The sequence below is a fragment of the Pygoscelis adeliae genome, unplaced genomic scaffold (genome assembly GCF_000699105.1).
Source record: "Pygoscelis adeliae isolate BGI_AS28 unplaced genomic scaffold, ASM69910v1 Scaffold42, whole genome shotgun sequence".
Lineage (NCBI taxonomy): Eukaryota > Metazoa > Chordata > Aves > Sphenisciformes > Spheniscidae > Pygoscelis > Pygoscelis adeliae.
In genome coordinates, this window is record NW_008824283.1 from 2,468,106 (window position 1) to 2,480,659 (window position 12,554).

Here is a 12,554-nt window from a genome sequence, read left to right on the forward strand (position 1 = left end):
ATCAGTTTCAGTGGCCTTTGAATGATCCGGAGTGTTGAGTAGGTTTTTAACATACTAAGAGCACCCCTTAGAAAGGAGTCTGAAGCCTCCCACAGTGGAGAATAAATCCCACTCCATCCCAAAAACAGTCCCTAGGCTCCTGTTCCACTACCTGTGGTTTTATGGGACACACCAGTGACTGGGAACAGCATATAATAATGTTAAGAAATACATCTGGCCAAGATTTACATAATATTCAGTAGCTACTGCTATTTTGCCCAGAAATGCAATGCATTAGGGAACTGTACTGTCAGGAAAAAGAAGTCCCTGGTTAAATACACTCATTATTTAGTATTATTTGACATAGAAATGCAGAGTATTTACTTTTTATGGTGTTTGCTTCGTTGGAAGATAGCACTCCATTTACATACTTAATCTAGCATTTCATTAATCCTCAGTTTTTCCTTTCATTTTTTGTTGTTTTCAGCTTTATAATTCTTCCAGATGTTCCAGATGTACTGAGTGTAATAGGCAATTAGCGTAAAAATAGTTCAGCCAGCTCACGTTATAAATCAAACTAGAGACTAGGGTTACATCAGTGTGTACTAGCAAATTAAACAGAGCCTCTCTCATTCAGAGGCCAGCTAGTTGATTCTAGTCACATCTCTGCTATGAAATTATTTTAGCTTCCAAAACCGGGGGCCTTCATCCAGTTTCCTATTTGGGAATGGTCCCTAGCCTCCCAAGATGTGCCTGAGAACTGTTGGGTGGAATTTTGATCCAAGACAGGATCATGCCAGGGCCATGCTAATAATTTCAAAGTAAAGATGATGGAGTTCCAGTACTCACAGCTGTGTCCTGGCACTGTTTAATTCCTTGGTAAAGTAGCCTGTGAAAGACTCTCTCTTTGGTTGTTAATCAGCATCACATAAAGTCCAACAGCCTCTTCTCCTCTACAGGGAATGAGGGTGATGTTCTCAGCTCTGTCAGGAGAAAGAGCGCGTACTAACACTCGCATACTAACACTGTGGACCAACAAATCCTCTTGGTCCTTCTGTTACAGAATGCAGTCTGCCTGATGCTACAGTGACATTCAGCCAGCAGTGGAATGGCTAGGCTTTTTGTCAGCAGTGGAATGTCTTGCCTTCAAAGGCAAGGACATGAGCTTCTTCCCTCATTTTCCATTCTTTTGAAGTATGAGTCTTACTCCAGCCTAACTAGAGTACGAGACAGAAATGATCAGAAATGATACCCACATTCCAGTTCCAAAATTTTCTTCATGTGTAAGCCTAGTAAAGTCAGTCATTCATAGGTTTTAATTCTGGGAAAATTTATTCTCTTGACTGACTTTTCAAGTGTAAAAGACATAAACTAGCTTAATAATGAAGATAATAAGGATGCAACAGCAGAACAGAAATTTCTTCAGGTCTGAAACCAGCCAAGTTATCAGAAGTGAACAGAATCATTAATGATCACATTTAAATGACATGATTTAACAGAGACACTGCTATGAAGCTTATACAGTCTTAGAGTTTACCAGATTTTTTTCATTTGAAGGAAAAAAAGAGCCAGATTGTAGGGTAAATTCCAGTGACATGAGGCCATCTAGTGCATATTATCAGCGTTACAACTTTTGTCTTCCAGGCTTTGGTTTTTTACCTCTGTCCCTAGCTCCTGCTCTGTGATTGTTTTCTGTACCTTGGGAAATATCTCACTTGTGAATAATGGATGCAAAAACTTATTCTCTAGAAAGGTCACCATGGACAAAAAGAGAGTCAATATTTATTTTAATAAACATGCAAACTAAGTAGCTAAACAACATACATGAATCAGAATTGTGCAAAGTTAGAAGAAAAATGAGCATTTAAAATTTAGCTACAAAACTGGAAGAGTCAAAGCACTGCCTAGGAAAGGTGAAGCCTTTGAAAAAAATTATCTGCAAAAGTTTCTGGGTAAATGAAAGAAAACACTTCACCAACAAGGAAAGCAGAGGCAATGCCTGCACTGACTTGTGTCCACTAAAATCAGGTGGCATTGGCAGAAGATTTGAACTTTAACTGTGGAGACAAATATATAATGAAGGGCACATGTGAAAACCAACTTGCTACAAAAACAGGAATGCTTCTGAGAGTCCCAAAGAAATGCTTTGCAGGGAGCAAAAGAGAAGCCACAAATGACAGAGCACAACTGAAAAGCCTACTTTGTGCTTTGTTCACCATCATCAGAACAGGCAGGAGGAATGAAATTAAATTAAGAGATTGTGATAAGGCAGTGTAAAGCTGTTCTCAGCACTCTTCTCTGTCACGCAGAATTCGTTCAGCATGCCCCTGCTTGCTTCATACGTAAGGTACCTCTACTTTTCCTGCAAAGGAAAGGGAGGATATAGACATTGCAGACAGTAAGCTTAACATTATAAACTAAAATCTCTCTGAAGTCCTCAGCCAACAACTTGCTAACAGACACTATAAACATTTGTAGTAGACAAGAAGGCACTGATCTGTAAACAATTTTCTTTTAAAGAGTATTTTATCCATAAAAAGCAAGATATTTCCAGTACCATTTTTGAATTCTTATATGACCTGATTTGGGTCCAGGTGCCTTGTTAGCCCTGTGTTGCTCATTGGACTCTTCTCCGTACTGTCTGACTTCTACTGTCTCTAGTAGAGAGAAACTACAGTTTCTGCTAGAGTAGGAAGTTGCTCACACAAATATCAAGGGCATTTGTTTAGCTCAGTTGGACCTTATTGGTGGGAGAAGCAATTAGTCTATAAAGATTAAGCAAAGAGGCAGAGGAGTAGCGACTCTTAAAAAAATGATAGCACTTAGGTGGAATGGAAATACCAGATAACTCAGCTAGTCTCAGATTTTGGCTTATTCAGGAGTAATTACATAGTATTGTACTTACAGGACTGCTTTGCAGAAAGAACATTTGTTGTTATATGTTTTCCCATCAGAGCCACAAAAAGGTTGATAGAGTCTTTCGCAGTAAATAGGTCTTCCTCTCTCTAACCTCCTGTATTCACTGCAGTCTACCTGCAAATACATTATCATTTTTCTTTGAATCCATCTTTCTCACATTCTCCGTTCACCTACAGAAATAATGAATATAAGAAATTTTTGGACAAGCTTGTCAGCTGCTCTAGAGCAGCATGGTCAATGGGGCTCCACCATCTATATTAGCTGAGCCTAAGCCTCAAAAAAGAAACATTCCTTCTGACAGAGATGTGTGTGATGCTACCCATGTCAGGTTCTGAGCACCTTCAGGGACTTCGCTGTCTGTCTGAATAAGAATACATCACTGCAAAAAATACAGCCCCTTTTCCAGCTACAGAAAAGTTGAGGCTTAATATTTTTTTCTACCTGATTGCAATTAGTAAATTCAGGTGAGATTAGTTCTCAAGGATGTGAAGGGTTTCTGTCTCTTTATTGCACAAGTATCAGCTCTTGACGCTTTTTACACTGGTGAAAGCATCTGCACAGGCAGAATTAAGTAAAGTCCTATTTAAGTATTAGCATGAAAAGAAATTGTTGAAAGGCCCTCATCTGATAGTGGGACTGTATTCATTACAGACTTATATATGAAAATGGGAGTACAAACTAATAAAAGAAATGACTGAAAGTGCTCCTGTCCTGGTTTTGGAGCTCAATCTCCTCCTGTCAAGTGAATATTATTCCTGGTATTTGACAAGCAATGAGTTCCTTTTGCAGTGCATATATTCTAGTTAATGATGTGCTTTGTTATCCTCAAAAGCCTAGGGTTTGCTTGCCTAGGAAATCACCTGTCCTTGTAGGTGCTGTTGTAACTAAAATTTGTTCAGCTCTTTTTGCTGCTAGTCTAGTGACAATTTGAAGCATATTAGTCTTTGGAAGGACACTATAACTGGAGGTTTTCCTTTCTGAAGATCTAGCCAAAATATGTATTATAAATGTATATATTTAAAACAGAACCCAGCCTTGCTGTTCTCTTGTTATGGCCAGATTTTTTCCCCTTCATTCCAACTCTTAGTGAAGGATAGGAGTATTACTTCAGCCAAACCCTGGAATTTATTGCAGATTATATGATTGGTTTTATGCTAGTCATTGCCCGGGGTCTGCAGGTGGGCAAAGTGAGGAGCTCTGTGTGGTCAGCCCCTTCAGCAGCCCAGCCCCTGTGCCATGGCTGCAGCGCAGGCTGAGGTCTCCACTGCTAAAAAGAGTCATTAGCCAATCACTCTTGGGTATTATGGGCTTAAATGCAGTGTCCCATAAAAAAGAAAAAGCATATGGGATGTAGTTTACCTGGGTTTTTCCTTCATTTGGTCCTTTCCCTCTCCTCCAAAGCCCTGGCTGCTCACACATTTCAAACTCTGTGGCTGGAAAGCAGGAGGCAGCACACCTAGCCCCAACTGCAAAAGCAGATCAGAGACCTGACGTAGCTGACAGGTTTCCACAACATAAGCCAGCAGAGGCAGTGGCATGGGAGGGAATCTCCGTAGCTTGTAACTTACATTTTAAAACTGGTCAACCACCAACTTGTGAGGGGCAAGGATCAGCTAATAAAAAAGCTAGAAACTAGGTGAATTTGCCCCATATATATATGTGTAACAGCTGGTAAAATGGGGAAGATACTTAGTGTGGTGTGGAGAGCGGAACAGGCTCTTCCTGGAAAAGTATGTATGTCTTGGTGTAGTTTTAGGCATCAGAGGCTGTATATGGTGTGCTTAGTATCGGACCAGCTCTGTGTGTGTGTGAATTCCCACTCCCTGCTACTGTCTACTGGACTCCCAAAGGGCTTGTCTCTGCTCATCTGGGTAAGGAATTTTATTGCTTGGTGCCTCATTTCTTTCAGAGGTTGACCCCAGGATGGACACTCCAGCATAGTCAGAGACAAATTAAAATCTCTAGGTACACGATTTAGGATCTGAAGGTCACCAAGAAAGCCTTATAGTGTCATCACCAGATAAATATGAAAAAAATCTTGATTTATCTGACTTAAAATTTGGCCTTGCCTTGCCCAGACTGCCTTATATGTAAAAACATCTGGAAGTTGTCAGGGCAACTGTATGGAAACCACATATCTCAAACTCAGGGATTTCTCTCTGAAATACTTTGACAGCATTTAATTAATGTTTAATATGCTTTTTTTACCTCATGGGCCTCACGTTGTTACAAACTATATATTTTTATCCAGAAATAAAGGAGAAAATTACTCACCTCGTTCTCTTTGGCAGCATCTGCAATATAAACAGAATCACGCAAGATAAAATAAAAAACACTGTTGAACATTCAGTTTGCAACTGGGATGGTTTCATTAGTAACAGCCCTTCCAGCAACACCAAGTCTCTTACCTCCTTGAAAATAAATACTGACATAATTTTTCCATGTTTAATAAGATACAGGTTTCAGGACCTATTAAACAAGTAGACCTTACTGTATTGTTTACCTTAGAAATCTCTGTCAGCAACTAGAACAGCCTTTGTTGTCAGAGGTAAATATAATACTAAATATATATAATGATGATAATGCAATTTAGATCATAATACCACTTTAAAAAGTGTTTTCCTTTGCCAGTTGATATGGATTCTAAACTATTTGGCAGAAGGATTGGCTCCTATTTTGTATACACATGGCATCTACTATAATGGAGCCCTGTTCTCAGGTGGGGCTTCAAAAAGCTCCTTCAAAACAATGGTAATTACACCTCCCAGAAAGTAATCAAGTAACATTGGCATGTCTCCATTATGGTGACACATTTGCTACTTTCTTTTGGAACGTATTTTGTTCTTCTCCTGTCCTGTAATCGTCATTCTGTGGCTTCCAAGGGATAAAAGTTATCAGGCAGAGGCTTCTGTACAGAAGGAGCAGGAAGAAAATGCATTATGATCTAAAAGGCAATACAGCTCTAGCACTTGTCTTTCTGACTAAATGTAGCTTTTTTTGATCTTTAAAGCCATTAAGCTTTCCACTGAAACTTCCTTTCATGGAGCTGCTTACATCTTCTCATGAAATAAAGTTGTCCAAGGTAAAGAAAACTAGCATAAATAATGTTCCATGTCAAGTTTCGGTCTATGTCACCAGAAGTTTGACTGAGTTTTCATTTGCTGGAATTGGATCATATTTAACCCACTTCCACAAAAACATTAAGATGTTATTTTTCCTCTGGTAACCTTTTAGTATCCACTATGTATTTGGGAGTGAATGCAAAAAAAGATGTGGCTCAAAAAGTATCGATCCATAAAGTTTTAATGCAGATAAGATAAACTAGAATGTTCAAGGAAGGGATTTGCTGGAATTTGTATGAAAGCAATATTTATTCATTTATCTGCAGTTAATGAAACACTGTTTGAAAGAACAGTTTCCATGAAAAGCATGCCATTTCATTGAAATTGACATTTTTCATAAGAATTTTGATTTTGAGACAATTTTCAAAGCAAACTTTTCAGAGCTATTCAAAATGGAAACAGATTATTTTGTTTCATAATTTTGGTTTTGTTTTAACATTTTCATTGTTTTGCTTCTTTAACATTCATAATGCTATTGAACTGCTATACTACTAACAGAGAAGATTTGGACTCTCCTCTTTCAGTTATTCTAAATGTACATATTTTTCTATATCTTACTTTTTTTTATTGCAGGTTTTTGTTTAAAAAGAATTACCAGGTGAAGGCTCAAGAAATTACTCCTAGCTCCCTATTTTACTATAGAGCAACCTGCGCCCCAAAGCTCTTTCCAGCCTGGTGAACCAACATCATAAAGAGGTTATTCACAGCCATATTATGTGGCCCGTGCATAATCAACTGTCTCCTGCTTTCTCAGTTTGGCAGGAGAAGGACCTCATCAGCTCCAAGCTCCCTGCTCAGATGGAGGAAAAAAATCAGTAGGTAAAAACCTGCTTTAGTTCTGAGGCTTTACAGTTCACTTTTTAGTTACAATGCAGAATGCAGCTCTGATTCACACCACCATCAAGGAATAGGTTTCATCTGCTCAAATTGGCAACTGTAAAGCTGGTGCAATATTGCTTGCTAAATAGTGCACAAGCATAAAATTTCTCTTGCTTTCTGCCACCCACATCCAGCAACCATTGCTTACTATCCCAGTAGACTGAGAAGCTTGCAGTGTTTGAACATTAGAACTATAATATATCAGGAAGTAAAAAAGGTTACTCACTTGCTAAGCAAAGAACTGCCAGGGAGAGGAGCACAAAGGCGCCTGTTATCTTCATGGCAGACGTGGGTTCTTGACCTGTTTCACAGCCAATCTGTGCTCTAATTATTCCTGTACACTTAGCTTAAATGTGTATTCGTGTATCTGTGAGAGCCGATATATATACATGAACGCACAAAGAGCAGGAACCCTGATGATGAAATCCCCCTTGTAGAGAAGGTAATTAGAAGAAGGTGTTGCCCATGGGTAGTGTCAGTAAGAATGTCTTCTGTACAACGTGAAGGTCATAAGTACAGGGCAAAGATGAGTGTCACAGCATGGATTGTGTTGATAAAGGAGATGTATTGTACTTTGGCTAATCCCCTTGCCTAATTAACTGTTCCATCTCCATTAGCGAGTTCAAGGAGTGACTCAGTAAGGTGGTTACTTATTGCGGTTCTGTTATTGCCATATTGATCCTTAGAGCTGAACATAATTCTCAGGGCAAAAAAAATAATTCTTACTGGGTGCATTCCAAAAAATCATACCAGTAGAGCTGAAATGCTTAATTCCTATTCTCTTGAAATTTTGGAGACCCTTGTCACTAGCTGTGGATAGAGGCGATGCGGGTTAGTATGGCCATGCACTGAGCCCTTTCAGACTGCTCTGTGGTAGTAGTTGCTGCTTGGAAAAGTCTGTGTTTCACGTGAATACCCTCACCTTCACACACAGGCCAGAAGATCCCCCAGTCTTTCAGTGTTCTGCCTTTAAAGTTCCACCAGTTTAGAGATCAGAAACAATGCTTTGTGACAGAAGGAGCAAAGATACCGCACTGCACTGCCTAGTGGAGAAGTGATGAGTTCACAGCCATTGTGCATCCTGCTGAGTTACCGCCTAGTTTGCTGTCATGGAGATATGGAGAAGATCCCTCTGCTTGCCCATCTTCTCCTTTGTTGCTATTTCCAGCACAATAGGTGTCATATCGTGGGATTCTTTAAACAAATCCAACATACCAGTGTGTTAGTGACTTAATCAATAGGCATCATTTTCTGGCTTTTATAATACAGACCAGGGGTAGAGTCACAGTGGGAAGCTCAGATCTGAGTCTTAATTTTCATAAAGTTCAAAGTAATGTGGAGTTTTGAGCCTGTAGTTTTGTTTGAATCCAGCCTTCCAGAAGTCCCTTCTGTTTAGTGATTTGCAATGCAGATGTGCAAACTGTCTCAATATGAAAGATCCCTGCACACCATTACAATTCACACTATTCCAGTGATCACCTTCCCTATGTTGCAAGATAGCCTGCAACTATGCCTTTTTCCCCATGCAGGAGTTAGGGTCATATATGCTAATTTCAGAGGGACTGAAAGTTTTACAGAAAAGATTGTAATAGGTCAGGTAGACTTTGGGCCCCACTAACTCATGTGTCCCTCAGAGGGACTGAATGTTCTTACAGAAAAGGTTGTAATAGGTCAAGTAGACCTTGGGCCCCACTAACACATCCCAAGAGGGATACAGATCATCTTGTCTTTAAAGAATGTAGGTAACGAATAAATGGTTAATTCCTCATCACTTAATGGGACAAAAAAATAGATGCCATCAAATTCCAGATCCAAGGTAGGTAAAGATCTGGTTTGAGGTGGAGGCCTGTAGATTTTTTTTTTTTAAATGCCCTTACTTCGGTGATTTCATTTTAATTTTTTCTTTGTTCTTCACTTGGACATCTGTGTATATTCCTGTGAGGTAGAGATCACAAAAGACAGGCTGTGATTTAAATTTGGGTTGGTCTGGATTCTGCTGCTTTGGGATGTCAGTGCAATTTTTGTTCTGGAGAGCCCAAAACTTTTCTGAAAAGCCTGGCATAGAGCATGTATAAACTCACGGCGAATATTCAGGATGTGTTCTTTGGTTGATGGACAATTACCAACATCAGGCAACAAGACTAAAACCCAAAACAACCCAGAAGGTACTCCTAGTCTGAATAGTTTTGAGCAAACAAGACTCCTGAGGATATCATGAAACTATAAAACTGCAGCTTGACAGAACACGCAGGTTCCTTGACACTGGTATGAGGAAATCTGCCACTTTGGTTATACTGTCTTGCCTAATACGGTGCTACAGAGTGTACTGTCTGATGCAACCTCAGTATCCATCCCATCCCTCTAGCAGAAGAATATAAACAACTGTTTGCCATCTTCTAAGATGATGTAGGAAGATTTTCTGAGGACTAGTGTAGAAAGGGAGAGAGGACTTTTGGAGGTTGGAGGGGGCTAATGAGGGAGGCAAATTTTGGATTAGATTTTTCTTAGCATTTGAAAATTACTTTGCTATTGAAAGGATTCCTGATGCTTGTTCTATGCCCCATAGCAGGATAGCCATGGTGTGAGTGTTTTCTTTCTGGTAATGTTTAGGTGTTTTGATTAGGGCTTTTGAATCAAATTAAGATTAATTTTCTGAGCAGTGGACCTTAAGCTTTGTAGAGCTTGCCCAGACCACTCAGATAGGAGGGATACAGTTCTGATGAGACGCTGTGACATATTGTAGGGTGTGCAAATAGCAGCTCACTACAAGCAGGGCACAGCAGGGGGTCAGCCGAAGTTCTGGAGATTTTTGCATTTTGAAATATCAAAGCTGTCTTGAAGCTTTGAGAAGCAAAATGCCATACACAGAAAGCAACAGTCTGTTTCACTTTCTGCAGTGAGGTAATACTCATATGCAAAATCTCAAAATGAAATTCAGTAAAAAGTAATGCCACAAAGCATTTATTGCAACTCCAGTTTAAAAGGATACTGAAGTACCCCAGTATCTATATGCTTAGCTTTAAGAATGGGCGGAATTCACATTAGCCAGCTGGAGAAAATAGTCACTGTTTGGCTGAAAAAATGCTTCATCTGAGGTGTCTTTCTGTCCAAACTTGCAGAGGCTTGTTGTTTGCCCTGGTAGTCTTCATACGGAGCTGGTCTGACAGCCTGAGACCTGTCATCCTCAGATAGGTTCATCTAGGTCAGAGTGCTGTCTTTGAGAACATTCAGTGGCAGACTGAGAGGAGAACGCACAAAAGGACACGGACGTCTTGGTGGACAAGTTGAACATGAGTCAATGGTTTGGCCCTATAGTGAACAAGTCCAACTCTGCATACTGGGCTGTATTAGTAAGAATGTAATTATCAAGTAAAAAAAATCGTTTCCCCCTGTTCAGCACTTACGAGGCTGCGTCTGGAGTTCTGCGTACAGTTCTGGGCTCCGCAGCACAAGAAAGACACCGAAATTCTGGAGCAAATCCAGTGAAGGACCACCAAGATGTTTAGAGGAATGAAGCACATGTCATACTAGGAAAGGTTGAGAGAACTGATTTGTTCAGTTTAAGGAAAGAAGGCAAAGTCTCATTGTTGTCTTCAGCTACTTTATAGAGGTGTACAGAGAAGACAAGAGCCAGACTCTTCTCGGAGGTGCACAGTGAAAGGAAGAGAGAGAATAGTGCAAATTGCAGCAAGAGAAATTCCAACTAGATATGAGGAAAACAAATTTCACAATGAGAGTAGTCAAGCATTGGAACAGGTTGCCCAGAGAGATTATGGAAACTCCATCCTTGGAGATAATAAAAAATGAATGTGTTCTAAACTGGCCATGGTCTGGTGGTGGGTGGGGATGTGGGGAACCAGGCGACCTCCATGGTCCATTCCAACCTGAACTGATTCTGTGATTCTCATAGGTGAATGTTAAGTGTTGCTGACTGCCAGCTGCTTAGGGACTTTGTGGCATATTATATTTGTCCTTACGAGTTAACATTTCTAGATTTGACAAAGCAGACATGGACAAAAGAGTAGTTGGATTGATTTTAGCTACTTGAAAAAAAATGTTGTTTGTTGGAAAACAAGTGTTCAGATCTGCTTAGTAATAGCTGCTTCCCAGAGTTGGATAAGTGGGCCTCTTTACCATACCTAAAACTAATTCTGAAATTCATTACTCTGTCTGGATTGAAAAATTGTGAGTGAAATTTTGGTCTCTTCAGCAAACTCGTACTGGTTTCCATTGAGCTGGGAGGTACTGTTTGAATACATGTATGTTAATTGTGGGCCTCTGATAGTTTTCAATTTTTGTCATTGTATCTTGTCTTTTCCCAACTTCTTACCTCTCCAAGTGGTTATTTTGAAGAAGAAAAAGTAATTACTTGGTGAACAAATGTTTATTTACTTCAATGGGTCTGCTATATCTGATAAAATATTAGTGCATTTTTTTCAGAGAGTGAGAACATTTGTCACAATTATTGATACATTGCTTTTATTTTTGGAGTCCTGAATGGAGCATAAATGTGATGCCAAATACGCTGCTGCAGCACGTCATTAGTTAAATGCCTGCTTTATTCTGCATGGGAGGATGTTATCTGGCTGCACTCCAGAAAGCATTAATGCGCAGTAGCTTGTTCCCGTTCATATGATGGAGCGCCTCACATTGAGGACATCAACAGTGCTGAAAAAAAGGCACATGGAATAGCTAAAAAACATGTTCTCACACCAGGTATAAGTGGAAAGAATGTACAAGCCAAGGCAGATACTGATATGGTCACGAGTGGGAATTCAGACCTCTTAGTGATTCCAGTGCATGTTTATACTCAACCCAGTACACAGGCTCCTTCAATTTGATTGTGTGTGGGTGGTTAGGGCTGTCCACCCATGTGCAATTAACGTATCAGACTTTAAAGTCTTGCTCAATGGAAGATTTGAGAATCAAGTGATGCATTTCTTAAGGCATCAAACTGTGCCAAAACATTTGGGTATTTGCCTGAAGGAAGGTGAGTTTCCCATTTTCCACACCTTAAGAAAGATCAAAGGAGCCTTTCTTTAAAATTGCAGGTATCAGGCTGGGACAGATCCCAGCTGAAGGTTTCGTATGTTATTTTAGAAAGTAAAAAAAAAAAACAACCTAACACCATGACTCTCTGCAAAGGCTGGAGCTGATTTTTATTCTTCTTTGTATCTTCTCATCTCTTTAAGATAAATTACAGGGCTGTGATACCTACTATTGTGCAACTAGCTTGTGAATACTTTGAGTTACTTCGTGTCATATCATTGATGTTTCTGAATGACTTGATTCTTCACAGATATATGCAAAACAGGCATTAACAGCTTAACACTTAGCACTGAATGAATTAGACAGTGAGCACTGAATAGGACTTATTTTAAATTGCCTTCTATTTTGTATTTTAAGAAGTTGCTAAGCCACTATTGATTGTATTTGAGAAGTCGTGGCAGCCCGGTGAAGTTCCCACTGACCGGAAAAGGGGAAACATAACCCCCATTTTTAAAAAGGGAAAAAAGGAAGACCCCAGGAACTACAGGCTGGTCAGTCTCACCTCTGTGCCTGGGAAGATCATGGAACAGATCCTCCTGGAAGCTATGCTAAGGCACATGGAGGACAGAGAGGTGATTCGAGACAGCCAGCATGGCTTCACCAAGG

At 39.9% G+C, this 12,554-nt stretch overlaps 1 protein-coding gene across 1 annotated transcript; it reads right to left on the reverse strand.

The window, feature by feature from the left end:
- Window positions 1–2,295: 2,295 nt before the first annotated feature.
- Window positions 2,296–7,180, reverse strand: LOC103912250 (ovomucoid-like). The gene is made up of 4 exons (XM_009318494.1): window positions 7,126–7,180; window positions 5,173–5,192; window positions 2,885–3,012; window positions 2,296–2,341 (listed from the first exon to the last, which is right to left on the reverse strand). Exons 1-4 carry the CDS (start codon window positions 7,178–7,180, stop codon window positions 2,296–2,298), a joined length of 249 nt encoding a protein of 82 aa, XP_009316769.1.
- Window positions 7,181–12,554: the final 5,374 nt, after the last annotated feature.